Source organism: Eleutherodactylus coqui, chromosome 5 (assembly GCF_035609145.1).
Source record: "Eleutherodactylus coqui strain aEleCoq1 chromosome 5, aEleCoq1.hap1, whole genome shotgun sequence".
Classification (NCBI taxonomy): domain Eukaryota; kingdom Metazoa; phylum Chordata; class Amphibia; order Anura; family Eleutherodactylidae; genus Eleutherodactylus; species Eleutherodactylus coqui.
Genome location: NC_089841.1, coordinates 138,659,094 through 138,686,776, shown reverse-complemented (window position 1 = coordinate 138,686,776; position 27,683 = coordinate 138,659,094). Strand labels below are relative to the sequence as shown.

At 45.1% G+C, this 27,683-nt stretch overlaps 1 protein-coding gene across 1 annotated transcript in view; it reads left to right on the top strand.

The window, feature by feature from the left end:
• The window catches only part of RPH3A (rabphilin 3A), a 248,315-nt gene that overhangs the window by 129,452 nt on the left and 91,180 nt on the right, over window positions 1-27,683 (top strand). The window contains exons 4-6 of the mRNA XM_066601920.1: window positions 25,421-25,550; window positions 25,822-25,905; window positions 26,512-26,671. Of these exons, the coding sequence (XP_066458017.1) occupies window positions 25,421-25,550; window positions 25,822-25,905; window positions 26,512-26,671 (374 nt within the window). The remainder of the gene's footprint in view (window positions 1-25,420; window positions 25,551-25,821; window positions 25,906-26,511; window positions 26,672-27,683) is intronic.

Sequence of the window (27,683 nt, the reverse complement as noted above, 5' to 3'; positions counted from 1 at the left end):
TGGGAAATCAAATCACTAGTAATACAGCATGCTGAGGGGTAGGGGTAGGCCTAGAGGACGTGGACGCGGCCGAGGACGCGGAGGGCCAAGTGAGGGTGTGGGCACAGGCCGAGCTCCTGATCCAGGTGTGTCGCAGCCGACTGCTGCGCGATTAGGAGAGAGGCACGTTTCTGGCGTCCCCACATTCATCGCCCAATTAATGGGTCCACGCGGGAGACCTTTATTAGAAAATGAGCAGTGTGAGCAGGTCCTGTCCTGGATGGCAGAAAGTGCTTCGAGCAAGCTATCATCCACCCACAGTTCTGCGCCGTCCAGTGCTGCAAATCCGAATCCTCTGTCTGCTGCTCCTTCTTCCTCCCAGCCTCCTCACTCCACTACAATGACACATGCTCAGGAGCGGGAACACTCCCAGGAACTTTTCTCGGGCCCCTGCTCAGATTGGGCAGCAGTGGTTCCTCTCCCACCAGAGGAGTTTATCGTCACTGATGCCCAACCATTGGAAAGTTCCCGGGGTCCGGGGGATGAGGCTGGGGACTTCCGCCAACTGTCTCAAGACCTTTCAGTGGGTGAGGAGGACGATGACGATGAGACACAGTTGTCTTGCAGTGAGGTAGTAGTAAGGGCAGTAAGTCTGAGGGAGCAGCGCACAGAGGATTCGGAGGAAGAGCAGCAGGACGATGAGGTGACTGACCCCACCTGGTGTGCAACGCCTACACAGGACAGGTCTTCAGAGGGGGAGGCACGGGCAGCAGCAGGGCAGGTTGCAAGAGGCAGTGCGGTGGCCAGGGGTAGAGGCAGGGCCAGACCGAATAATCCACCAAGTGTTTCCCAAAGCGCCCCCTCGCGCCATGCCACCCTGCAGAGGCCGAGGTGCTCTAAGGTCTGGCAGTTTTTCACAGAGACGCCTGACGACCGACGAACAGTGGTGTGCAACCTTTGTCGCACCAAGATTAGCCGGGGAGCCACCACCAACCGCCTGACCACCACCAGCATGCGCAGACATATGATGGCCAAGTACCCCACAAGGTGGGACGAAGGCCGTTCACCGCCTCCGGTTTGCACCGCTGCCTCTCCCCCTGTGCCCCAACCTGCCACTGAGATCCAACCCCCTTCTCAGGACACAGGCACGACCGTCTCATGGCCTGCACCCACACCCTCACCTCCGCTGTCCTCGGCCCAATCCAGCAATGTCTCGCACCGCACCGTCCAGCCGTCGCTAGCGCAACTGTTGGAGCGCAAGCGCAAGTACGCCGCCACGCACCCGGACGCTCAATCGTTAACCGTCCACATAGCCAAATTTATCAGCCTTGAGATGCTGCCGTATAGGGTTGTGGAAACGGAGTCCTTCAAAGCTATGATGGCGGCGGCGGCCCCGCGCTACTCAGTTCCCAGTCGCCACTACTTTTCCCGATGTGCCGTCCCAGCCCTGCACGACCACGTCTCCCGCAACATTGTACGCGCCCTCACCAATGCGGTTAGTGGCAAGGTCCACTTAACTACGGACACGTGGACAAGCACAGGCGGCCAGGGCCACTACATCTCCCTGACGGCACATTGGGTGAATTTAGTGGAGGCTGGGACAGAGTCAGAGCCTGGGACCGCTCACGTCCTACCCACCCCCAGAATTGCGGGCCCCAGCTCGGTGGTGGTATGTTCGGCGGTATATGCTTCTTCCACTAAAGCACCCTCCTCCTCCTCCTCCTCAACCTCTGTCTCGCAATCTAGATGTGTCAGCAGCAGCAGGACGTCGCCAGCAGTCGGTGTCGCGCGGCGTGGCAGCACAGCGGTGGGCAAGCGTCAGCAGGCCGTGCTGAAACTACTCAGCTTAGGAGATAGGAGGCACACGGCCCACGAACTGCTGCAGGGTCTGACAGAGCAGACCGACCGTTGGCTTGCGCCGCTGAGCCTCCAACCGGGCATGGTCGTGTGTGACAACGGCCGTAACCTGGTGGCGGCTCTGCAGCTCGGCAGCCTCACGCACGTGCCATGCCTGGCCCACGTCTTTAATTTGGTGGTTCAGCGCTTTCTGAAAAGCTACCCACGTTTGTCAGACCTGCTCGTAAAGGTGCGCCGGCTCTGCGCACATTTCCGCAAGTCCCACACGGACGCTGCCACCCTGCGCACCCTGCAACATCGCTTTAATCTGCCAGTGCACCGACTGCTGTGCGACGTGCCCACACGGTGGAACTCTACGCTCCACATGTTGGCTAGGCTCTATGAGCAGCGTAGAGCTATAGTGGAATACCAACTCCAACATGGGCGGCGCAGTGGGAGTCAGCCTCCTCAATTCTTTTCAGAAGAGTGGGCCTGGTTGGCAGACATCTGCCAGGTCCTTCGAAACTTTGAGCAGTCTACCCAGGTGGTGAGCGGCGATGCTGCAATCATTAGCGTCACCATTCCTCTGCTATGCCTCTTGAGAAGTTCCCTGCAAAGCATAAAGGCAGATGCTTTGCGCTCGGAAACGGAGGTAGGGGAAGACAGTATGTCGCTGGATAGTCAGAGCACCCTCATGTCTATATCTCAGCGCATTGAGAAGGAGGAGGAGGAGGGGGAGGAGCATGAGGAGGAGAGGGAAGAGACAAGTTGGCCCACTGCTGAGGGTACCCATGCTGCTTGCCTGTCATCATTTCAGCGTGTATGGCCTGAGGAGGAGGAGGAGGAGGATCCTGAAAGTGATCTTCCTAGTGCGGACAGCCATGTGTTGCGTACAGGTACCCTGGCACACATGGCTGACTTCATGTTAGGATGCCTTTCTCGTGACCCTCGCATTCAACGCATTCTGGTCACTACGGATTACTGGGTGTACACACTGCTCGACCCACGCTATAAGGAGAACCTTCCCACTCTCATTCCCGAAGAGGAAAGGGGTTCGAGAGTGTTGCTATACCACAGGACCCTGGCGGACAAGCTGATGGTAAAATTCCCATCCGACAGCGTTAGTGGCAGAAGGCGCAGTTCCGAGGGCCAGGTAGCAGGGGAGGTGCGTAGATCGAGCAGCATGTACAGCCCAGGCAGTGCAACAGTCTTTAAGGGCCTGGCCAGCTTTATGGCTCCCCAGCAAGACTGTGTCACCGCTCCCCAGTCAAGGCTGAGTCGGCGGGAGCACTGTAAAAGGATGGTGAGGGAGTACGTAGCCGATCGCACGACCATCCTCGGTGACGCCTCTGCCCCCTACAACTACTGGGTGTCGAAGCTGGACACGTGGCCTGAACTAGCGCTGTATGCCTTGGAGGTGCTTGCTTGTCCTGCGGCTAGCGTCTTGTCGGAGAGGGTGTTTAGTGCGGCTGGGGGAATCATCATGGATAAGCGTACCCGCCTGTCAACCGACAGTGCCGACAGGCTAACACTCATCAAGATGAACAAAGCCTGGATTTCCCCAGACTTCTCTTCTCCACCAGCGGACAGCAGCGATACGTAAGCAATACGTAGGCTGCACCCGCGGATGGAAGCTACGTTCTCTCTCACCATCCAAAACGGGGACATTTCTGCTTCATCAATCTGTGTCTAATATTCCTCCTCCTCCTCCTGCTCCTCCTCCTGAAACCTCACGTAATCACGCTGAACGGGCAATTTTTCTTAGGGCCACAAGGCTCACTCATCTAATTTTTCGAAACAATTTTTATATGTTTCAATGCTCTTAAAAGCGTTGAAACTTTAACTTGAACCAATTTTTCGTTAAACTGGGCTGCCTCCAGGCCTAGTTACCACTTAAGCCACATTAACCAAAGCGATTAATGGGTTTCACCTGCCATCTTGGTTGGGCATGGCCAATTTTTACTGAGGTACATTAGTACTGTTGGTACACCAATTTTTTGGGGCCCTCGCCTACAGTGTAATCATTGCAATTTGTATGTTCTTCGCCTGCACTCATGGTACAGAAAGGTGTGTGGGGTTGGCCTACACTTTAGCTACATAAATGTAACTTGGGCCTAGGCTATACTAAGGCTACTGAAATGGAACTAAGACTGCGCTCCCACTATACTGCTGCTTCAGAATTGTTACTGGGGCCTGTCTTGAGTGCTACTATTGCTGACATGGAACGAAGACTGCGCTCCCGCTATTCTGCTGCTTCGGAATTGTTACTGGGGCCTGTCTTGAGTGCTACTATTGCTGACATGGAACGAAGACTGCGCTCCCGCTATACTGCTGCTTCGGAATTGTTACTGGGGCCTGTCTTGAGTGCTACTATTGCTGACATGGAACGAAGACTGCGCTCCTCCTATAATGCTGCTAGTGATATGTTAGTGGGGCCTGTCCTAATGCTACGGCTGAAATGTTACGAATTCTGGGCTCTGCCTATACCGCTGCTAATGGTATGTCTCTGGGGTGTGGAAACAGAGGCTTCCCAAAGACATGATGGCGGCGAGGCCATTTCCCACCAACGCGGTTACTGTTAAGGTGCATATAACCACGGACACGTGGAGAGGACACGTAGTGCCTCAAAAACATCCCCCTCCTCCTCCAACAGGGAAAACATTCTTGGCAAATGCCTTTGCATTGGTTCGTCTGGTGGCAGTCCAAGAATTTCACCTTTACCGACACAACAAGAGAGCCCCCCCACCATCCCCCCGCCACGGCCCACTTAATCCTGGCCACATTCCGAAAACCAACAAAATAAAACCGCGCTACTAGGTCCGCAGTCACCACCACATTACCACCAACGCGGTTACTGTTAAGGTGCATATAACCACGGACACGTGGAGAGGACACGTAGTGCCTCAAAAACATCCCCCTCCTCCTCCAACAGGGAAAACATTCTTGGCAAATGCCTTTGCATTGGTTCGTCTGGTGGCAGTCCAAGAATTTCACCTTTACCGACACTACAAGAGAGCCCCCCCACCATCCCCCCGCCACGGCCCACTTAATCCTGGCCACATTCCGAAAACCAACAAAATAAAACCGCGCTACTAGGTCCGCAGTCACCACCACATTACCACCAACGCGGTTACTGTTAAGGTACATATTACCAGTCTGACTGGGGCATGCAGAGACACCTTGACAGAATGAATAGTGTGTGGCACATAGGTTCCCCATTGCTATGCCCACGTGTGCAGCTCCTGATGGCGGTGGCACAGGATTCTATTTCTCATTGCTTCTGTACAGCATTGTGGGCTATCGCCCCGCCCCTTTTAAAGAGGGTCGCTGCCTAGCCGTGCCAACCCCTCTGCAGTGTGTGCCTGCGGTTCCTCCTCATGGCAGACGCACTTCTAAATAGACATGAGGGTGGTGTGGCATGAGGGCAGCTGAAGGCTGCGCAGGGACACTTTGGTGTGCGCTGTGGGGGGGAGGGGGGGCGGTTGGTCAGCATGTAACCCAGGAGAAGTGGCAGCGGAGTGTCATCCAGGCAGTGATTGTGCTTTGTTGTAGCTAGTGTGGTGCTTAGCAAAGGTATGCCATGCTAATGAGGGCTTTTCAGAAGTAAAAGTTTTTGGGAGGGGGGGGCCCCACTCTTGCCGCTATTGTGGCTTAATAGTGGGACCTGTGAACTTGAGATGCAGCCCAACATGTAGCCCCTCGCCTGCCCTATCCGTTGCTGTGTCGTTCCCATCACTTTGTTGAATTGCCCAGATTTTCACACATGAAAACCTTAGCGAGCATCGGCGAAATACAAAAATGCTCGGGTCGCCCATTGACTTCAATGGGGTTCGTTATTCGAAACGAACCCTCGAGCATCCCGAAAAGTTCGTTCCGAGTAACGAGCACCCGAGCATTTTGGTGCTCGCTCATCTCTACTCCCTTCCCAAATGTGTACAGGCTGGTGTTATAAAGGGGATGCTACAGAATGGTAAACACAGCCCTGTCCCAAGTTTTGTGAGATGTGTTGCTGCCATCAATTTCTAAATGAGTTAATTTTTTTTTTTATGAAATGGAAAAATGAAATGGAAACCTATCTAACTTTCACCTTTTGATATGTGTTCTATGATCTACTATGAATGAAATATGGTCACATGAGATTTCCAAATCATTGCATTTTTTAAAACATTTCTTCACATTTTACACAACGTCTCAACTTATTTGGAATTGTACTTTTACTATGAAGAACCTTGTTGTCAGTTGGCCTACTGTGTGATTGATCAATCCATCTCCATTACTATTGTACAGAGCGTGATAATCTGAACAATGTATTGTTTTTATGGATTTTTAAAAAATGAATATGTTAATGAATAGAGATGAGTGAGCGTACTTGTTAAGGCAAAATACTCGAGCGAATATTGCCATTTTCGAGTACGAGCCCGCTCGTGCCAAAGGATTCGGGGGGCGGTGGGGGAGAGCGGGGAGGAACAAGGGGGAGATCTCTCTCTCCCTCTCTCCCCCATGCTCACTCCCGCAACTCACCGCTCACCCCTGCTGGCCCCCAAATCTTTTCTCACGAGCAGGCATGTACTCGAAAATGGCAATACTCGCTCGAGTATTTTGCCTTAACGAGTACACTCGCTCATCTCTATTAATGAATACTGACAAGCTGAGGCAGGTATAGTGTGTTACTGCAGTAGGATATTCATCAAGTTTGATTACTTACTATAATTTATACTCTCTCAGTACTGGATAATTCACTTTACACCTCCAGAGGAGCATATATATAAAAAAAGGTATAATATTACAAATGGCTAAACGATTAATAAACTTGTAATTGATTCTTTAGACATTGTTCTGTAACCAGTCAGTGGCTCCACATACAATATTAGCAAGAAAGTTTTATATAGGATTTCAAGCATAATATGATAATCTTCCGAAATAACTTCTTTCTAGACCATGCTGTATTAAGTATTCCCAGGTGTTTTGCACAGAAGGAAGTGCAGAATACTACTCCAGGGAACAGGAACGGGAGAATACCAGTTATAAATTGGTCTCAGAGAGACAGTTACATACGGCTTCTAGATGCTATATTAATAAAATCTATTTTTGTTTGTCATCTATAACCATCAATGTTATCTCAGTCCAAGACATTTTAAGAGTCTGCTTTACACCTACACAATGCTCAGAACTAAGCCCTGACAGTATTATCTGGCTTCTAGTCTTAGTCATCCATAGCAGACTGACTTAAAGCAATTGAATCCGTCAAAAATATAATCCACACATCTCTTCTTCACTTCAGCACTAAAAATCAAGAACATTTTTTGGGGGGTTATTGGTTCGGTCTTTATGACAAATACTTTTAGCATTAAATATTGTTCATAAAACTAAAATATACAAGATATCTTCAGTTATGTACTTTTAATTGGTACAGGCCTGGAGTAGTATGGGCCTCCAAGACTTGCTACAGTTCACATGGTTTTAGCACATGTTAATTTACTGACTATAGCTGTTTTTTAAAATTGTAATCAGAATTTTTGCAGTGCTCTTTTTTTTTTTTTTCTACCAATATGGATTTCTTGTCTCTACTCGTTTTTTAGCTATACATTTGTAAAAACACAAATACTATGGGTGTGATTTATAAAACTGTTGAGAAAAAAATTTCTTAGTTGTGATCTGCTCTGGTAAAACAAAAGCTGAGCTGTGGGCAACTAAAACAGTTTGTCTTTTAGACCATTTCATAAATCTACCCACATGTTCCAGTTCACTGTTCCTGTAATTAAACAGTGCAACCCTTTTGATAATACTGAACACAGATATAAAAGTTTATCTGCCATTAGTTTTTCTATAAGGCATTTTTGAATAATTGGATCAAGACTAGAGGTGCTATTTATTCCTGCCGTTGGTACAGTATACATTGTAATTATGTGTCGTGCTTAGAACTGCAAAAGTAGTTAAATTGTCAAGACCTTTTCAGTTTATTAGCTATTCTAGACATTCTTCTTCTAAGCTGTATAAATAATTAAATAGAAAATCTGGTGTGTTGTTCATATCCTACCTGACAGTAGACTGATGCAGCATATAATATGCTTAATGAAACTTTTCCTTCCATTGCACATGCTTGTAATGACATGCTCTTGATGGATAGATTTCTGACTGTAGATATCTAGAAGTTTAATGAATAAGAATAGAAAAACATGTCTTAAAGGGGTTGTCCCGCGAAACAAAGTGGGTCTATACACTTCTGTATGGCCATATTAATGCACTTTGTAATGTACATTGTGCATTAATTATGAGCCATACAGAAGTTATAAAAAGTTATTCACTTACCTGTTCCGTTGCTGGCGTCCTCGTCTCCATGGTGTCCGTCCAATTTTCAGCGTCTAATGGCCAAATTAGACGCGCTTGCGCAGTCCGGGTCTTCTCCTTTTCTCAATGGGGCTCCGTGTAGCTCCGTGTAGCTCCGCCCCATCATGTGCCGATTCCAGCCAATCAGGAGGCTGGAATCGGCAATGGACCGCACAGAAGCCCTGCGGTCCACCGAGGGAGAAGATCCCGGCGGCCATCTTCAGTAGGTAAGTAAGAAGTCACCGGAGCGCGGGGATTCAGGTAAGCACTGTGCGGTGTTCTTTTTTAACCCCTGCATCGGGGTTGTCCCGCGCCGAACGGGGAGGGGGGGGGGGGGGGTTGAAAAAAAAAAAAAAAACGTTTCGGTGCGGGACAACCCCTTTAACTATATTAAGAGCTGTTCATGCTAATATATAATCATGAAGCGAATTGTCAACTACTGGGTGTGTTCAATTTAGTACAATTAATTTTACTGGATAGGAAATACATTCAAGATTTATATGGTGTCTTAATACTGCTTCAGCTTACAGTTGTTCTTGACTCGATTGCATTGCCTCTAGAACTATCTACTCCAGGGAAAAGGTGTAGGAGACACAAAAATAAAATATTTCCACTTTAAGTAGAACTTTTTGTTTTTATTAATTACAAATTTCAAGGGTATTTTGGTCAATTTGCAGCTACAGATTAACTATTTGGCGACCTCCAACATACATGCATACAAACATCATGCACATCCAATGTGCAACAGGTTTGGAAGCTGAGCCTGCTCCATGCATGGTGGTTTTTGACTGTGTTTGACAGCTGACAACTGGATGCACTAGCTGTGATTGGAGAGAACTCCAATCTTGGCTGTTAACTAGAGATGAGCGAACACCAAAATGTTCGGGTGTTCGTTATCCGGAACGAACTTCCCGCGATGTCCGGGTGTTCGTTTCGAATAACGAACCCCATTGAAGTCAATGGGCGACCCGAACATTTTTGTATTTCGCCGATGCTCGCTAAGGTTTTCATGTGTGAAAATCTGGGCAATTCAAGAAAGTGATGGGAATGACACAGTGACGGATAGGGCAGGCGAGGGGCTACATGGTGGGCTGCATCTCAAGTTCACAGGTCCCACTATTAAGCCACAATAGCGGCAAGAGTGCCCCCCCCCCCCCACTGTCAGCATAAAGATCGTTCTCCTCTGCCACAGCTGTAACAGCTGTAGCAGAGAAGAACGATGTTTGCCCATTGAATTCAATGGAGCGGCAATACAGCAGGTTCCACTGAATGCAATGGGCTGCCCGCGATCGCAGGATGAATGGTCGGAAAGGGGTTAAATATATAACCCCTTTCCTGCAATTCATCCAGAAATGTGTTACACTAAAAATATATACCGGCGTATAAGGCGACCGGGCGTATAAGACGACCCCCCAACTGTCACCTTATACGCCGGTAATACAGTGGAGCAAAGAATAAAAAGCATTACTTACGTTTTTAGATGATCTGCGGCGCTCCTGCAGGCTGTCACTCCCTCCTAATCCACGGCAGACAAGCTTTCTCTATGAAAGGCTTTAAATCCCTGCCTCCAGAAAGACACGTGCCTTCAGCCAATCACAGCCAATGACAATGATGTCATTGAATGGCTGTGATTGGCTGTGTTTCTGGAGGCGGGGATTTCAAGCCTTTCGTGGAGAAAGGAATACTTTGCCGTGGATTAGGAGGGAGCGACAGCCTGCAGGAGCGGCGCAGATCATCTAAAAACGTAAGTAATGCTTTTTATTCTTTGCTCCACTGTATTACCGGCGTATAAGGTGACAGTTGGGGGGTCGTCTTATACGCCGGTATATATTTTTAGTGTATCACATTTCTGGATGAATTGCAGGGAAGGGGTTATATATTTAACCCCTTTCCGACCATTCATCCTGCGATCGCCGGCAGCCCATTGCATTCAGTGGAACATGCTGTATTGCCGCTCCATTGAATTCAATGGGCAAACATCGTTCTTCTCTGCTACAGCTGTTACAGCTGTGCCAGAGAAGAAGGATTTGTCTTCTATATGTTCTCAATGGGGTCAGCGCTGCTGCCGCTGGCCCCATTGAGCGCATATAGAATGCATCCATAGCGAACCGCGGGAGGGGCAGACTTTTATATCAGGCGGACACCTTATCTCCCCAGCCACTCACAGCAGGGGGGTGGTATAGGGCTTAAACGTTGCAGGGGGAAGTTGTAATGCCTTCCCTGTCTTTATATTGGCCAAAAAAAAGCGCTAACGTCTCAGGGAAGAAAGTTAAAGTAACCCGGACACCGCATGGTGTTCGTTACGGATAACGAACATACCGAACACCCTAATATTCGCATGAATATCAAGCTCGGAAGAACACGTTCGCTCATCTCTACTGTTAACCATTTAAATGTCATGCTGAATTCTGCCAGCAGAACTGAAATGTCTCAAACAGCCCTCCCGCGATAAGATTGCGAGATGTTGTTTAGGTATCATGGCAGACAGGGGCCTTGTGAAGGCCCCAGGGCTATCATATATTTCTGCCAATAACAACGGCCTGTAGCAAAGATTAATAGAATGCCTGCAGAAATTCAATATACTGCAATGCTGCAGTATTTTGTATAAGTGATCAAAACAATCGCAAGTTCACATCCCTTAGGGAACTTTTAAAAGATAAAGGAAAAATAAGTAAAAACACAGGTTTTTTTTTCATATTACAAAAAATAACTATTAAAAGTAAAAAAAAAACTTTTGTAATAAAAAAATGAAAAAAATGGAATTTCTGCATCTATAAAAGTCTGATCTACTCTTTCAAATAAAGGTCCCATTAGGAAACTTAATGATCATTACGAAGGACATAACAAAAGAGTTTGAAAAATTTTATAAATCCCTATATAACTTATCTACTGACCCCCAAAGCCCCAAGCCAATACACATGAACTCTCACAGAGCTTCTTAGACACTCTCAGACTCTCGAAATTATCGCAGGAAGATATCTTTAAGTTGACATGCCCAGTTTCCCTAGAAGAGGTGACCAAAGTCTTGGCCTCAATTCCCAATGGGAAGAGCCCAAGGTCCAGATGGCATATCCATATTGTATTACAAAAAATTTGCAGAGACTTTCCTCCCATTTTTTACTAAATTATGTAACCCCCTTCTTGGGAGTGCTACATTCCCTAAACAATCACATCAGGCTTTCATAACCCTAATTCCATAGGAGGTTAAAATCCTGATTCTTGTAGCAATTATTGTCCAATTTCTCTGTTAAATGTGGTCCTAAAACTATGTGCGAAAATTATAGCCCAACGTATTTCCCCATACATTACTAAACTCGTCCATCTGGACCAAGTGGGTTTTGTACCAGGAAGAGAAGAGAAATATAACACCTCCAGATTGATCCATGCTATCCACCATGCCAAAACACACAAAAAAACCCTGGTGTTTCTTGGTACAGATGCCGAGAACGCTTTTGATGGGGTCAGCTTGGATAATATGAGAATCATACTGGTGAAGTTTGGATTCCCTGATTAAATTATCAGAGCTATCTTCACCCTCTATTCAGAACCCTCGGCCAGGATACTCATAAACGGTTCAAAGTCCAAACCCTTTAGCTTTAAAAATTGGACGAGGCAGGGACGCCCACCATCCCCAATGCTCGTCATACTGGTGATGGAAAAACTGAAGCAAGGGATAAGACAAAACAAAGACATAGAGGGTCTGAGAGTAGGTAACACCACTTACACATTGGCCGCTTTTGCAGCTGACCTCCCCATACTGGTTGTCAACCCTGAGAAGGGCTTCCCAGCAATTATGGACATAGTTTACCAAAACAGTCAAAAATTAAATTTTAAAATTAACTTTGAAAAATCAGAGGCCCTAACCCCTTAATGACACGGCCCTTTTTTCCATTTTTGTTTTTTACTCCCCCCTTTTAAAAAAAATAATTATAACTCCTTTATTTATTCATCGATGTCGCTATATGATGGCTTGTTTTTTGCGGGACAAGTTGTATTTTTTAATGGTGCTATTTAATGTATTATATAATGTACTGAAAAACCTTTAAAAATTCTAAGTGGAGTAAAATGAAAAAAAAATTCCGCCATCTTTCAGTGCATCTTCTTTCTACAGCACACAAACTGCAACAAAAATGACATGATAACTTTATTCTATGGGTCATTCATTACTACAATACCAAATTTGTATCCTTTTTTTTTTTTCCAAAGACTTAATTTTTTAATATTATTTTCTGCCGCTATCTTCTGTGCGCAATAACGTTTTTATTTTTCCATTGACGTAGTTGTACGAGGGCTCATTTGCTAGACATCCTGTAGTTTACGTTGGTACCATTTTGGAGTGCATACGACTTTTTGATCGCTTGTTATTGCATTTTTCTGGGAGACAGGGTAACTGAAAAAGTGCATTTCTGGCGTTCTTTATTTTTTTTTCAAACAACGTTCACAGTGCGAGGTAAATGCGCTCTTTGACAGATCAAACATTTACGCACACGGCGATACCAACTATGTTTTTTTGTTTTATGATTTAGATTTTTTTTATTATAGATATGGCAAAAGGGGGGTGTACGGGACCCCCGAACATTGGCCGCGCGGCTGATTGCAGCTATCACCCACACTGTATATTGCCCTCTTCCCCCATAAATGCTGCAATTGCATTTTTCCAAATTTCATTCCACTTACACATTTTTAAAAGCTTTTCAGTACATTATGTGGAACATTACATGGTACCATTAAAAAAAACAACCTATCTGGCAAAAAAAACAAGTCCCCCAACTGCTACGTCAATGGAAAACCTCTACTCATTTATAAAGCACATGTATACAATGCTGTACACACAAACTGTCATTTGTCACATTGGGTCCTGTCTAGAGATGAGCGAGCACCAAAATGCTTGGGTGCTCGTTACTCGAGTCGAACTTCCCGCGATGCTCGAGGGTTCGTTTCGAGTAATGAACCCCATTGAAGTCAATGGGCGACCCGAGCATTTTTGTATGGGACCTATGCTCCGCTAAGGTTTTCATTTGTGAAAATCTGGGAAATTCAAGGAAGTGATGGGAAAGACACAGAAACGGATAGGGCAGGCGAGGGGCTACATGTTGGGCTGCATCTCAAGTTCCCAGGTCCCACTATTAAGCCACAATAGCGGCAAGAGTGCCCCCCCCCCCAACAATTTTTACTTCTGAAAAACCCTCATTAGCAAGGCATACCTTAGCTAAGCACCACAATACCTCGAACAAAGCACAATCACTGCCTGCATGACACTCCGCTGCCACTTCTCCTGGGTAACATGCTGCCCAACCGCCCATTTCAGTAATAGTAGCAGTCAAGACAGGCCCCAGTAACACATCACTAGCAGCAGTATAGGGGGAGCACAGTATTAGTTCCATTTCAGTAGTAGTAGCAGTCTAGACAGGACCCAGTAACATATCACTAGCAGCAGTATAGGGGGAGCACAGTATTAGTTCCATTTCAGTAGTAGTAGCAGTCTAGACAGGCCCCAGTAACACATCACTAGCAGCAGTATAGGGGGAGCACAGTATTAGTTCCATTTCAGTAGTAGTAGCAGTCTAGACAGGCCCCAGTAACATATCACTAGCAGCAGTATAGGGGGAGCACAGTATTAGTTCCATTTCAGTAGTAGTAGCAGTCTAGACAGGCCCCAGTAACATATCACTAGCAGCAGTATAGGGGGAGCACAGTATTAGTTTCATTTCAGTAGTAATAGCAGTCTAGACAGGCCCCAGTAACATATCACTAGCAGCAGTATAGGGGGAGCACAGTATTCGTTCCATTTCAGTAGTAGTAGCAGTCTGGACAGGCCCCAGTAACATATCACTAGCAGCAGTATAGGGGGAGCACAGTATTAGTTCCATTTCAGTGGTAGTTGCAGTCTAGACTGGCCCCAGTAACATATCACTAGCAGCAGTATAGGGGGAGCACAGTATTAGTTCCATTTCAGTAATAGTAGCAGTCAAGACAGGCCCCAGTAACCTATCACTAGCAGCAGTATAGGGGGAGCACAGTATTAGTTCCATTTCAGTAATAGTAGCAGTCAAGACAGGCCCCAGTAACAATTCCGAAGCAGCAGTATAGGGGGAGCACAGTGTTAGTTCCATTTCAGTAGTAGTAGCAGTCAAGACAGGCCCCAGTAACATTCCCGTTGCAGCAGTTTAGGGAGATAAGTCTTTCACATTTCAGTAGTTGCACTATAGACAAGGTCCCAGTTACATTTATGTAGCAAAAGTGTAGGCCAACCCCACACACCTTGCTGTAGCATGAGTGCAGGCGAAGCCCATAAAAATTACTAGGATTACACTGTAGACGAGGGCCCAAAAAAATTGCTGTACCAACAGTACTAATGTACCTCAGAAAAATTGCCCATGCCCAACCAAGAGGGCAGGTGAAACCCATTAATCGCTTTGGTTAATGTGGCTTAATTTGTAACTAGGCCTGTAGGCAGCTAGTTAAAATAAAAATTGGTTCAGGTGGAAGTTTCAACGCTTTAATGAGAATTGAAACGTAGAAACATTGTTTACTAAAGTCATATGACTGAGCCTTGTGGGCCTAAGAAAAATTGCCCGTTCGGCGTGATTACGTGAGGTTACAGGAGGAGGAGCAGGAGGAGGAGGATGAATATAATACACAGATTGATGAAGCTAAAAAGGTCCCCGTTTTTTATGGTGATAGAGAACGATGCTTCCATCCGCGGGTGCAGCCTACGTATTGTTTAGGTACCGCTGCTGTACGCTGGTGGAGAAGAGAAGTCTGGGGAAATCTAGGCTTTGTTCATCTTTATGAGTGTAAGCCTATCGGCACCGTCAGTTGACAGGCGAGTACGCTTATCCGTGATGATTCCCCCAGCCGCACTAAACACCCTCTCTGACAAGACGCTAGCCGCAGGGCAAGCAAGCACCTCCAGGGCATACAGCGCGAGTTCAAGCTACGTGTCCAGCTTCGACACCCAGTAGTTGTACGGAGCAGAGGCGTCACGGAGGACGGTCATGCGATCGGCTAGGTACTCCCTCACCATCCTTTTACAGTGCTCCCGCTGACTCAGCCTTGACTGGGGAGCCATAAAGCTGGCAAAGGCCTTGGAGAGTATTCCCCTGCCTGCGCTGTACATGCTGCCTGATCTCCACGCCTCCCCTGCTCCCTGGCCCTCGGAACTGCGCCTTCTGCCACTAGCGCTGTCGGATGGGAATCTTACCATCAGTTTGTCCACCAGGGTCCTGTGGTATAGCATCACTCTCGAACCCCTTTCCTCTTTGGGTATGAGAGTGGAAAGGTTCTCCTTATACCGTGGGTCGAGCAGTGTGTACACCCAGTAATTCGTAGTGGCCAGAATGTGTGTAACGCGAGGGTCACGAGAAAGGCATCCTAACATGAAGTCCGCCATGTGTGCCAGGGTACCTGTACGCAACACATGGCTGTCCTCACTAGGAAAATCACTTTCAGGATCCTTCTCCTCCTCCTCCTCCTCCTCAGGCCATACACGCCGAAAGGATGACAGGCAAGCAGCATGGGTACACTCAGCAGTGGGCCAAGCTGTCTCTTCCCCCTCCTCCTCATGCTCCTCCCCCTCCAAAATGCGCTGAGATATAGACATGAGGGTGCTCTGACTATCCAGCAACATACTGTCTTCCCCCGCCTCCGTTTCCGAGCGCAAAGCGTCTGCCGTTATGCTTTGCAGGGAACTCCTCAAAAGGCATAGCAGAGGAATGGTGACGCTAATGATTGCAGCATCGCTGCTCACCATCTGGGTAGACTCCTCAAAGTTTCCAAGGACCTGGCAGATGTCTGCCAACCAGGCCCACTCTTCTGTAAAGAATTGAGGAGGCTGACTCCCACTACGCCACCCATGTTGGATTGGTATTCCACTATAGTTCTACGCTGCTCATAGAGCCTGGCCAACATGTGGAGCGTAGAGTCCCACCGTGTGGGCATGTCGCACAGCAGTCGGTGCACTGGCAGATTAAACCGATGTTGCAGGGTCTGCAGGGTGGCAGCGTCCGTGTTGGACTTAGGGAAATGTGCGCGGACCCGGCACACCTTTTCGAGCAGGTCTGACAAGCGTGGGTAGCTTTTCAGAAACCGCTGAACCACCAAATTAAAGACGTGGGCCAGGCATGGCACGTGCGTGAGGCTGCCGAGCTACAGAGCCGCCACCAGGTTACGGCCGTTGTCACACACGACCATGCCCGGTTGGAGGCTCAGTGGCGCAAGCCAGCGGTCGGTCTGCTCTGTCAGACCCTGCAGCAGTTCGTGGGCCATGTGCCTTTTCTCTCCTAAGCTGAGTAGTTTCAGCACGGCCTGCTGACGCTTGCCCACCGCTGTGCTGCCACACCGCGCGACACCGACTGCTGGCGACGTGCTGCTGCTGACACATCTTGATTGCAAGACAGAGGTTGCGTAGGAGGAGGAGGAGCAGGGTGGTTTAGTGGAGGGAAGCATACACCGCCGCAGATACCAGCACCGAGCTGGGGCCCGCTATTCTGGGGGTGGGTAGGACGTGAGCGGTCCCAGGCTTTGACTCGGTCCCAGCCTCCACTAAATTCACCCAATGTGCCGTCAGGGAGATATAGTGTCCCTGCCCGCCTGTGCTTGTCCCCGTGTCCGTTGTTAAGTGGACCTTGCCAGTAACCGCGTTGGTGAGGGCACGTACAATGTTGCGGCGTACTTGCGCTCAAACAGTTGCGCTAGCGACGGCTGGACGCTGCGCTGAGAGACATTGCTGGATGGGGCCGAGGACAGCGGAGGTGAGGGTGTGGGTGCAGGCCGGGAGACAGTTGTGCCTGTGTCCTGAGAGGGGTTTGGATCTCAGTGGCAGGTTGGGGCACAGGGGGAGAGGCAGTGGTGCAAACCGGATGTGGTGAATGGTCTTTGTCCCACCTTGTGGGGTGCTTGGCCATCATATGCCTGCGCATGCTGGTGGTGGTGGCTCCCCGGCTGATCTTGGCGTGACAAACCTTGCACACCACAGTTCGTTGGTCGTCTGCACTCTCAGTGGAAAAATGCCACACCTTTGAGCACCTTGGCCTCTGCAGGGTGGCATGGCATGAGGGGGCGCTTTGGGAAACAGTTGGTGGATTATTCGGTCTGGCCCTGCCTCTACTCCTGGCCACCCCACTGCCTCTTCCAACCTGTCCTGTGGCTGCACTTGCCTCCCCCTCTGAAGACCTGTCCTCAGTAGGCGTAGCAAACCAGGTGGGGTCAGTCACCTCATCGTCCAGCTGCTCTTCCTCCGAATCCTCTGTGCGCTCCTCCCTCGGACTTACTCCAATTACTACTACCTGAGTGATAGACAACTGTGTCTCATCGTCATCATCCTCCTCACCCACTGAAAGGTCTTGAGACAGTTGCCGGAAGTCCCCAGCCTCATCCCCCGGACCCCGGGAACTTTCCAAAGGTTGGGCATCGGTCACGACAAACTCCTCCAGTGGGAGAGGAACCATTGCTGCCCAATCTCAGCAGGGGCCCGAGAACAGTTCCTGGGAGTCTGCCTGCTCCTCAGAATGTCTCATTTTCATGGAGTGAGGAGGCTGGGAGGAAGAAGGAGCAGCAGCCAGAGGATTCAGATTTGCAGCTGTGGACGGCGTAGAAGACTGGGTGGTCGATAGATTGCTGGATGCACTTTCTGCCATCCACGACAGGACCTGCTCACACTGCTCAGTTTCTAATAAAGGTCTACCGCGTGGACCCATTAATTGTGAGATGAATCTGGGGACCCCAGAAACTTGCCTCTCTCCTAATCCTGCAACAGTCGGCTGCGATACACCTGGACCAGGAGCTCGGCCTGTGCCCACACCCTGACTTGGGCCTCCGCGTCCTCGCCCGCGTCCACGTCCTCTAGGTCTACCCCTACCCCTCAGCATGGTGTATTACCAGTAGTGCAGAAACAGAACGCTGTAATTAAATGTGCCGCTTATTGGCCTGTGGTTGGATGAAACAATTATGCGCAAGCCTGTAGTGAGACCTAGGTGCGTATGACTGAGCTACTGGAATTCACAGCGAAGAACCAGTCAAGTGGCCAAAGGCCAGTGGTAGGCCTTAAGTATTTTGCTTCAATTTTTTAGAATGGTGAGGTGAAAAACCAGACAGACAGCATATGCAGCGTATATATGTATACTCTTTCCCTCTGGCGGGATGACGGCCATCATGTAACGGACACAGCAGAGCCAGGAAACAATTATTAGGTAATAATGAGCGACTACTACCCCCAGCAGGAGAGTTTCAAAAGGAGGACCAGCACACTAGATAACTTTACTCAGGAAATTCCTCTTTTATTCCCCAGTATAAGAGCATAAAAAGACTGCGACGTTTCGACCTCACATACTAGGTCTTTATCAAGCATTTATTGAGACTACTACCCCCAGCAGACACGCAGTAAACTGAAAACGGTCTCAGGCAGCCCAAATATAGTATTTTTTCCCAATTTTTGGGAAAAAATCCCACTGTCTATATAGCCTGTATATGGATTTCCTTGTTGGAGGATGACTGTGGTTATTGAAAGCACAGTGCAGCCAGAAAAAATTATGCGCAAGGCTGGGTATTAATGAGCGATTACTACCCCCAGCAGACACGCAGTAAACTGAAGACGATCACAGGCAGCCCAAATATAGTATTTTTTTCCAATTTTTGGGAGAAAGCCCACTGCCTGTGATATAGCCTGTATATGGATTGCCCTGTTGGAGGATTACTGTGGTTATTGAAAGCACAGTGCAGCCAGAAAAAATTATGCGCAAGGCTGCAGTAACACCTAGCTGGGTATTAATGAGCGACTACTACCCCCAGCAGCCACACAGTAAACTGAACACGGTCACAGGCGGCCCAAAGATTTTTTTTTCCAGTTTTTTTTTAAAAAGCCCACTGCCTATATAGCCAGTATATCTCTTTCCCTGTACCACTGTCCCTGCCTCAGCAGTACTGCCCCTATACTCAGTAAAATGACTTCAGACTGAGGACGCTATGGTCTGTACGCCCGATATACAAAAAAAAAAAAAAAAGTTTGCAAAACTGCTAAAAGCAGCCTCAACAGTACTGCACACTGTCAGATGTGGCCCTAAGAAGGACCGTTGGGGTTCTTGAAGACGAAGATAACAGCCTAACACTCTCCCTATAGCAGCTACAGCAAGACGGCACTTTCCCTAATGTCTCTCAGCGTGCATCTGTGGCGAGCCGCGGCCGGCCCCAGTTTATATACTCGGGTGTCACCTGATCTCCCCAGCCACTCACTGCAGGGGGGTGGGATAGGGCTGGAACTTCACAGGAGGAAGTTGTAATGCCTTCCCTGTGTTTCTATTGGCCAGAAAACGGCGCAATATTTTCTGGGAAGAAAATGGAAGTGACTCGAACACCTCGTGGTGCTCGTCTCGAGTAACGAGCATATCGAATACCCTAATACTCGAACGAGCATCAAGCTCGGACGTGTACGCTCGCTCATCTCTAGTCCTGTCCCCATGGGGGCTTGCAAATTGTATTCTCCCAATAGTATCTTAAAATAATAAACTTCTCAGTTTACTCCATATTAAACAGGATGTCACTGGTGAGACAATCTTTTTCAGCTCAAAAATTGCAAATGTATTTTATAAATTGGGCAAACCTTTTCTTAGTTGTAAACCACAAGATACATTAGATTAATGATTTTCTAGCAAACGTTGACCTTAATGTGCATAGGATAGGGGTAGATATTGAATTATGACCTCAGTAGGAATTTATGAAAACCTAGGATTACATAAGTGTCATTGAGTATCAAAGTGTGCTTATTAGTGTAAACTAGATCATGCAATCATAGATATGCTTGCTTATGGGCAAAAAATCTTAACTAACATTTATTTAGCTACATTAAGTCATAAATTGAATTGACAGTAAACTGTTTAATTGGAAAATACTATTATTTAGGAATAATTTACTGTAGGTGTCCCAAGGTCGATTTTTATTTTTATTTATTTATTTATTTTTTTCAAGAGACACTAATTGCCTCAAGCTCTAATAAATGGATTTACTGTTTGCAGTAAAGCTCCTGAGCATGGCGATTGATTTATATGTCAAATGAGTTGCTTATTAAAAGTCATGTGACAATTGATGGTTACTGCCAATTAATTTGATTCTATTTTAGTTTACATATCATGGTCTCCATATTTCAGATATCTGATCATTGTCCATAAATATACAGAGGCTGAAAACCAATCTTGACTTAGTCTTGTTTATACACATAATGGGAAAGGGGACCTTTCAGGTAATTTATACTGCTGCCTTAACACTTTGCGCCATAAGGTGTACTTTTTAATAGGGTTCTCTTTAAAAAAATCCTTTTAAACCATTTGAAAGCAAAACATTTTAAAGCCAGTTTAAGAGATGCTGAGTATGAACAAGAACGCCTCTATTCATTAATTGGAAGCAGAGCACAACTCACATTGGACAGCACACGTACAACCCCCGTACATGCGCTTTCCAAGTTACTCGGAGCCCGAACATTGCATGTAATTATCCTTGCCTATGAAAATGGATGAAAATAGGACATGCTGCAATTTTTATTTTTTTTTCACACAGACCATCAGTCTGTGTGAATGATCGCTTGTATGAAGAGCACCATTGACTTTAATTGGTCAGAATTCTGTCTGAGCTTACTCAATTACAAACTCTGACAGAACTTGGATGAAAACATCACCCATGTGAATTAGGCCTAAGAGATGAAAATGGTAAGGAATGAAAGAGCTTCATTTACATAAATCCAATTGAAAATCTGGAAGGGTTCTATTGAAATAAACTGAGTAGGAAATCTCGCCATTGTATAAATTAATCCGCAATAGTGAAATTAGACACTTTGCTCTCATGAGTAAAAGGGTGTATATCATAATCCTACAAATCTGTTCCATGACACCTCCTGACCAACTGAATTTCTTTCCTGGGTCCATATATTTTTTAACAGACCTTCCTATAGCAGGGGGATATCACTTCTTGTTTTCTTAGCTGAAGATGCAAGAGACTGCTACGCAGATATTAGCCAGCCTAGAGTCTTAAATATTTGGTGGAAAGCCAACTCTGCTTTGTGCCAAGAATACTGTTTGCTTCATTTACAGATAGGCAGAGCCAGAGATAGAAAAGTTGCTACTAGGCTTTGCATGATTTCCTTTAAAAAAAAAAATCAGCAAACCTTTTTCATGTATTGGGATCTTAACAGCAGAGTACAATTGTACTAAATGTAGTTTCTAAACATCAAATTCATACTGTCAATATTATGTATACAGCAATAGTAGATTTCCGAAAGCCTTCTGTGCCCATTTTCAAGGCCATTCAAGTACCAGCATTCAGTGTAGAAGTCTGGTGCTTTTGAGTTGAGGTTCATTTCAGGTTACAAAAAGCCTTGGATTTTGCTGCAGGTTTTCATCCAGGTTTTGAGCCAAAGCCAGAAGTGCATCCAGCTGGAAGCAGATAATAATTCTAGTCAAACCTGACTGAAGACCCAGTTAACATTTGGGGAACATCCTGAATGTCATTTGGGTTGTCAATTAATGATTCACAAACCCATTTTTAGTCAATAATGTGATAAATGAATGTCGTGTCAATGAAGACCCCAATTTGCCAGAAATTTATCATTGGTTATGATGATCAATTATCTATTTAGCATTTTACAAATGTAATAAATCTGTCCTGTAAAAAAATGTAAATATTTAGTTTCTGACAAATTGCACCAAAACCTCATTAATTAATTTGAGTCTTCTCTAGCTATCTAGCTATATAATAAATTTAGCTATATAATAAATTTATATTAAAATCAAGAGTTTAATGGCAGATTACTTTAAAAAATTTTTGTTTATGATTTTTTGAAAGTGAGAAGAAAAAAAACAAAACTCTTATTTATCTAACAACGTAGTTGTCTGAAGGCTTGTTTTTGCAAGATGAATTGTATTTTTTCAGTAGCACTATTAATATAATGTAATGATAAACATTTAAAAATTTCTAGGCAGAGCGGAATAGGAAAAAAACAATTCTGTTATCTTTAGTGGGGTCTTGTTTTAATGACATACACACTGTGCCAAAAATGACATAATACCTTTACTTTACGGTTCAGTAATATGATTATACCAAAGAAAAAGGAAAAAAGTGTGTGTGTGTATATATATATATGTGTGTGTGTGTGTGTGTGTGTGTGTGTGTGTGTATATATATATATATATATATATATATATATATATCTTTGAAAAAAATTACATTATTTTCAACTGCCATCTTCTGACAGCCTTAACTTTTTTATTTTTCTATTGATCTGGTTATATGAAAGCTACTTTTTTTAATGGAAACCCTGTAGTTCATATGAATATAGCAATCGTTGCAGCTGTTTTGGGTGGGCGTCAGCTGTTAAAGACTGCCGACACCTGCTACGTATAGAGCCAGATAGAGCCCAGGATATAACTGTACACCTTGAGTAAATAGAACACTGTAATTCTTTGGACCACACTGTTGTAGTGATAAGTTGACCCTCCTAATGTCCACTGGGACCTCCACGATCCAAAGAATGAGGATCTGTTTGGTCCCTGAGTGAATGCAGCAGAGGCTGAACCTTTGGGAACCAAAATTGTGTCAGCGCATGTGCCATCCAGAGGATGCTCTTGTACTTTGGTAGGCCAGTCTAACTTTGAAAGGGAATAGTATGTCTTACATTATTCTGTTCTTCCGCTTTCGGCCTCATGCACATGGCTGTATTAAAAGATCCTGCCATGGATCAATTCCATACAGTACCTTCAAAACCAGTAAGAAAAAAAAATGGTAACCTGCATTATCGGAGAAACGCAAAGTGCCACAGAGAAGTAGCATATGGTAGCACACTGATTACTTTGAAGCCTGTAATACAGATCTCTAGAGGCTTACAGTGTCCATGCTCATGACATTGCATTGCCAGTGAGCCCTATAAAAGACAGCTAATGGCAGATGAAAAGCCACTCACAGAGTCAATTATATGCACCATGTTTATGTATCTAACAAAAGAATTGGACATATCTCACAGTATAGCCATACATTACTCACTGGCCCCAATTTAAGAATCAGTGATATTATGTCATGTCTGTGCAAGGTTTACCCTTATATAGCGTAAATTTAATGTCCTTAAAGGACCTGTTATGCCAGTGCAGGCCTTATCCAGACTTGGCTTATACAAGTGTAAATGTCCCTAAAGTACGAATATGCAGAAAATTGCAAACACAACCAAAATGCAAATATACAAAACATTGACACTTTTTTTTGTGAAAGCAAGGATAACACAACATGGCAAGTAATGCCATCTGCACATGAACAGATTTGCATTGCGGAATACGTCGTTGGCGTCTGTACCACAGATCCGCAGTAAATGCCGTTAATAGCATGCTACGGAAAATCACCACTCGTAGAAACTAATTGTGGTTTCTCCGAGCGGAGGAAAGATCGTAGCCTGCTGTATTTTTGTGCAGTGTCTGCATGGACACTTTTATTGAAGTCAATGGAAGCCATCCAACCTACTGCCTGTCTGCAATTGACATTGCGGATTGGCCGCGGGTACCCGCATTATTACCTAGCAAAGGCGCGGGAAAAATGAACATTTAAAAAAAAATCTGTACTGAGCATGTATGATGGTGGCTCGCAGCAGCCATCCGCAGTACAGAGAAAAGAAGAGAAATAATAAGTACGCAGGGTCACCGGCTGAGCATAGGGTCGGATTACGCATGCGGAATCCGACTCGTTCGTGTGAAGGCGGGCTAAGGAAAACACAGACAGACTTATCTAAACAGAGGTACAAGGCTGAACCAGGTGCCAATGACTAGACCAGAAACTCCTCAGACAGGTTTAGGCAGACAGTCTAACAGAAGTCATATTGGGCACAGACAAGACAGGTAGTCTAAAAAGTCAGATTGGGTTCAGACAGACAGTCTGACGGAATCAGACAGCACATAGATGGGGATTTGATGGGCATGCATGCTTAAACCAGACTGGAAAAAACTAGTGTACTCAGAGGAAGGGCCAGAATAAATGTACACAGACAGATGGTGATTGTCTGGCTAGGCTAATTGACCTCACAGCCAACCAAATCAACCTACCACTTATAGAGAAGTGCTCCTGTCTGTGTCTACAGTAGCACCAATATGGTAGGAAGCATGTGCTGACAAGGCGTGACAGGCATGCTATCCAGTATACTTTTTTATCGGGAGCCCACTGTGTAGTAAGTGCAACCTATTGCAATTTCCTATAATGTATTAATTGGGTATATGTATATGGGTATTCTGAACTGGACAACCCTTTTGGTATTTGTTTCTAATTAAATAGTTAATCTTATAATGCTATAAAATACTCATTGTTCTCTTACATATTGCTTAGTTACAGTCAATTGGCTTAAGATCTAGAATCAATTTATTAATGTTTCAGGTTTGCATATTCATGTTTGTTCTGTGCTTATTATCTGTTTTTCCCAAAAGAAATTTGTCAAAAGGAAAACCTACATCAAACACAGACTTGATCTGTACACAGAGTAGAGAGTAAGACGCATAGTATAGGCAATGTATAATTCCTTTCCTGTACTCCACTGCTTTGTTAAATATAGGTCACCACACAAGTGGAGCGCATGAAGCATCTATGAATCTGGGATTCCTAATTTCATCTCCCGAGGCTTGTCTTCTGTTTGACTAAATTATCTAGTCATGGTTGTTCTATTTTTAGTCATGGTGGTTTGTGCGTTCAGCCTCAACTTCAAGGCAGCGTCCAACAGATACTCAATTTAGTTCATTTTGTAGTAGAAGAATTTCGAATAACTTTTGTATAGATATGTAACTCACTCATAGTGAAAGTAACAATAATGATAACGGTACCATGATCACGGCACTTAGATCTATTTTGTATATTGTTATTTAACATTGTTCTATTGCCTGATCTACAGTTGCAATGAAAACCTTACAACCATCATTGCAAATTATGGTACATGATGGTTGACCAACAGTTGATGTCTTTGCCTCCTAGCTGGGATATCCAGCACTGTGACAGGAGTAATCCCTGTTAAGGATAAGTGATATTCCCATGACCACGTGACACTAAGGAAATATATACAATTCAAAACAAAAATATTAACACATTTATTCAATGACCAAATATATTGTTTTACCTAAAATTAGCTTTTTAAACCGTCTAAGCCTATGTTCGAAATGGAAGGTATCTGCTTCCATTCATTGGTAGGACACTAAATAAATTACATACTAGAAACATAGCATGGTTCTGTGTGGAGAGAAATGTAGTTACGTAATTTTTTTATCTTTTGTCTTAGGCGTTTGGTGGACAAGTTAGAGGATATGAGGAAGACTGTATCTGGTGATGGTGTTAATCGCTGCATACTTTGTGGGGAGACACTGGGCTTGCCTGGATCAAAGTGTGTCGTTTGTGAAGACTGCAAAAAGGTTATTTCTTTTAATGGACTACATAATATTATAGGTTGTCAGGAAGCCTTTTAAAGATTTCAATCATTTCAAGAGATTTTGTAGAACATATTTCAAAGAATGTTTTTCTGTAATTTTTTGGATAGTGTGTTTTTTATTTATTGTTGGAAACTTTTAGAAGAAATATCTTTATTTATACTTTTGCATTAATATAATTTGAAACTAATGTATTACTACTACTTTTACTACTACTTCTACCACTACTTTAGGCTATTATACTTGATTTTAACAGAATGTTTGCGTAAAGTGTGGAATACAGACCAACAGTCGCCCTCACACTATCTGGCTCTGCAAAATATGTAGTGAGCAGCGCGAGGTAAGTTGCATATATGTGCATATGTCTATGTTTGTACTCTCAGCAAGTAAGCTGTGCAATCCGTTATACTCACTGTACCAGCATTGTTGCCATATAGTCAATTTCCCATGTTAACCAATAAAATGAATGAACATGGCACACGTTTTTGGTTCAGTTTAATATACAAGTACGGTAATAGCTAAATGGTAAACTGTGATTATTTTAAAAATACTTTACTAATATTAGTTAATAGCAATGTAATCAATTCCATGCTAAACTTTTACAGATCAGACTTTACATATATTCCCTTCACAGACTGTTAAGGCATAGCCGCATAAATGTGTCATAATCATAAGTGATGGGAATATCCATTTAAACAGAATGCCAAAGGATGTGGGATTTAAAAACCTCAATGAAAAGTCTGTGGTTGTCAGGCAGTAAATATATCTGTCAGCCTTATATGACTCAGGTACAAACTGAGATGGGACTATGTACTGACAACAGTGAAAAGGAAAGCAGTCATACCCTATGATTCTTCATCTGAGCCTGCAGTTTTAATTGGACATTAAAGTTATGGAAAACTTCTAATATGAAAAGCATATATTTGCATTTTCATACTATCTTCAGGTATGGAAAAGATCTGGAGCATGGTTTTTCAAGGGCTTTCCAAAACACGTACTTCCACAACCAATGCCAGTGAGCAAACAAAAAACCCAGAATCCACCAAGTGACCCAACTCCATCAGAAGCTCCAGAACAAAGACGCTACCCTCGTAACCAAGCCAGAGGTACAAAAAGCAGTGGTATTTTATATACTAGAATATCCCTTTAATTCATCCAAAGTATCAAAGCTACTCGTATGAATTAGTCAATGCTTCAGTTCAGTGTGCAATAAAATCTATATGATGGCTCATCTTATGAAACACGATTAAATATGTCTTACAATAATTTTTGACTGTGCATGTCTATTATGGATAAATGTTACATAGAATTCTATGGGTCCATATTGTAGCTGCAAGGGGCTTGTGTTTGTTAATGATTTCACACAACTGCAACCTGGAAACATTTACAGAAGGTTGCAGTGCCATAATGAAGTATCATATAATGACACACGGAGTGCCTACTGGCCATAATATGACATTTTGTCATACAGGATCCAGGTATATGTCACAGTCACATTCTTGTTGGCAGTGCAGGTCACAAACCACCTAAAAGGATATTCCGGAGACTTAATGTTTTTTTTTTCAAGTTTTCAGTAAAGATGAGCGAACGTGCTCGTTTAGAATAATTACTCGATCGAGCATCGCTTTTTTCGAGTAACTGCCTAATCGGGCGAAAAGATTTGGGGGGCATCGGGGTTGAGCAGCGGGTTGCGGTGAGGAGTGGGGGGGAAAGAGAGAGAGAGCTCTCCCCTGTTCCCCCCTGCTACCACCCACTCCACCCCGCCGCTCCCCAGGCAGTTACTCGAAAAAGCGATGCTCAACGGAGTAATTGTCCTAAACGAGCACGTTCGCTTATCTCTAGTTTTCACCCACTCACTGGATAGGTGAAAACTGATAGACCAGTGGGAGTCTGACCCCCACCGGTCCCAAGAATAGGGGTCAAGTCAGTCTCCAAGTTAATGCAGAAGAGGTTGCATAGGCACACTGCAGCTTCATTCATTTCAATAAGAATGCGTGAACTTGGCAATCTCCAGCACTCTCATTGAAGTGAATGGAGTGGTGATACACCTGAGTGACCTCTGCTCTGTTCATGTAAAGACCGACTAGACCCCTGTTCTAGGGATTGTTGGGGGTCCCA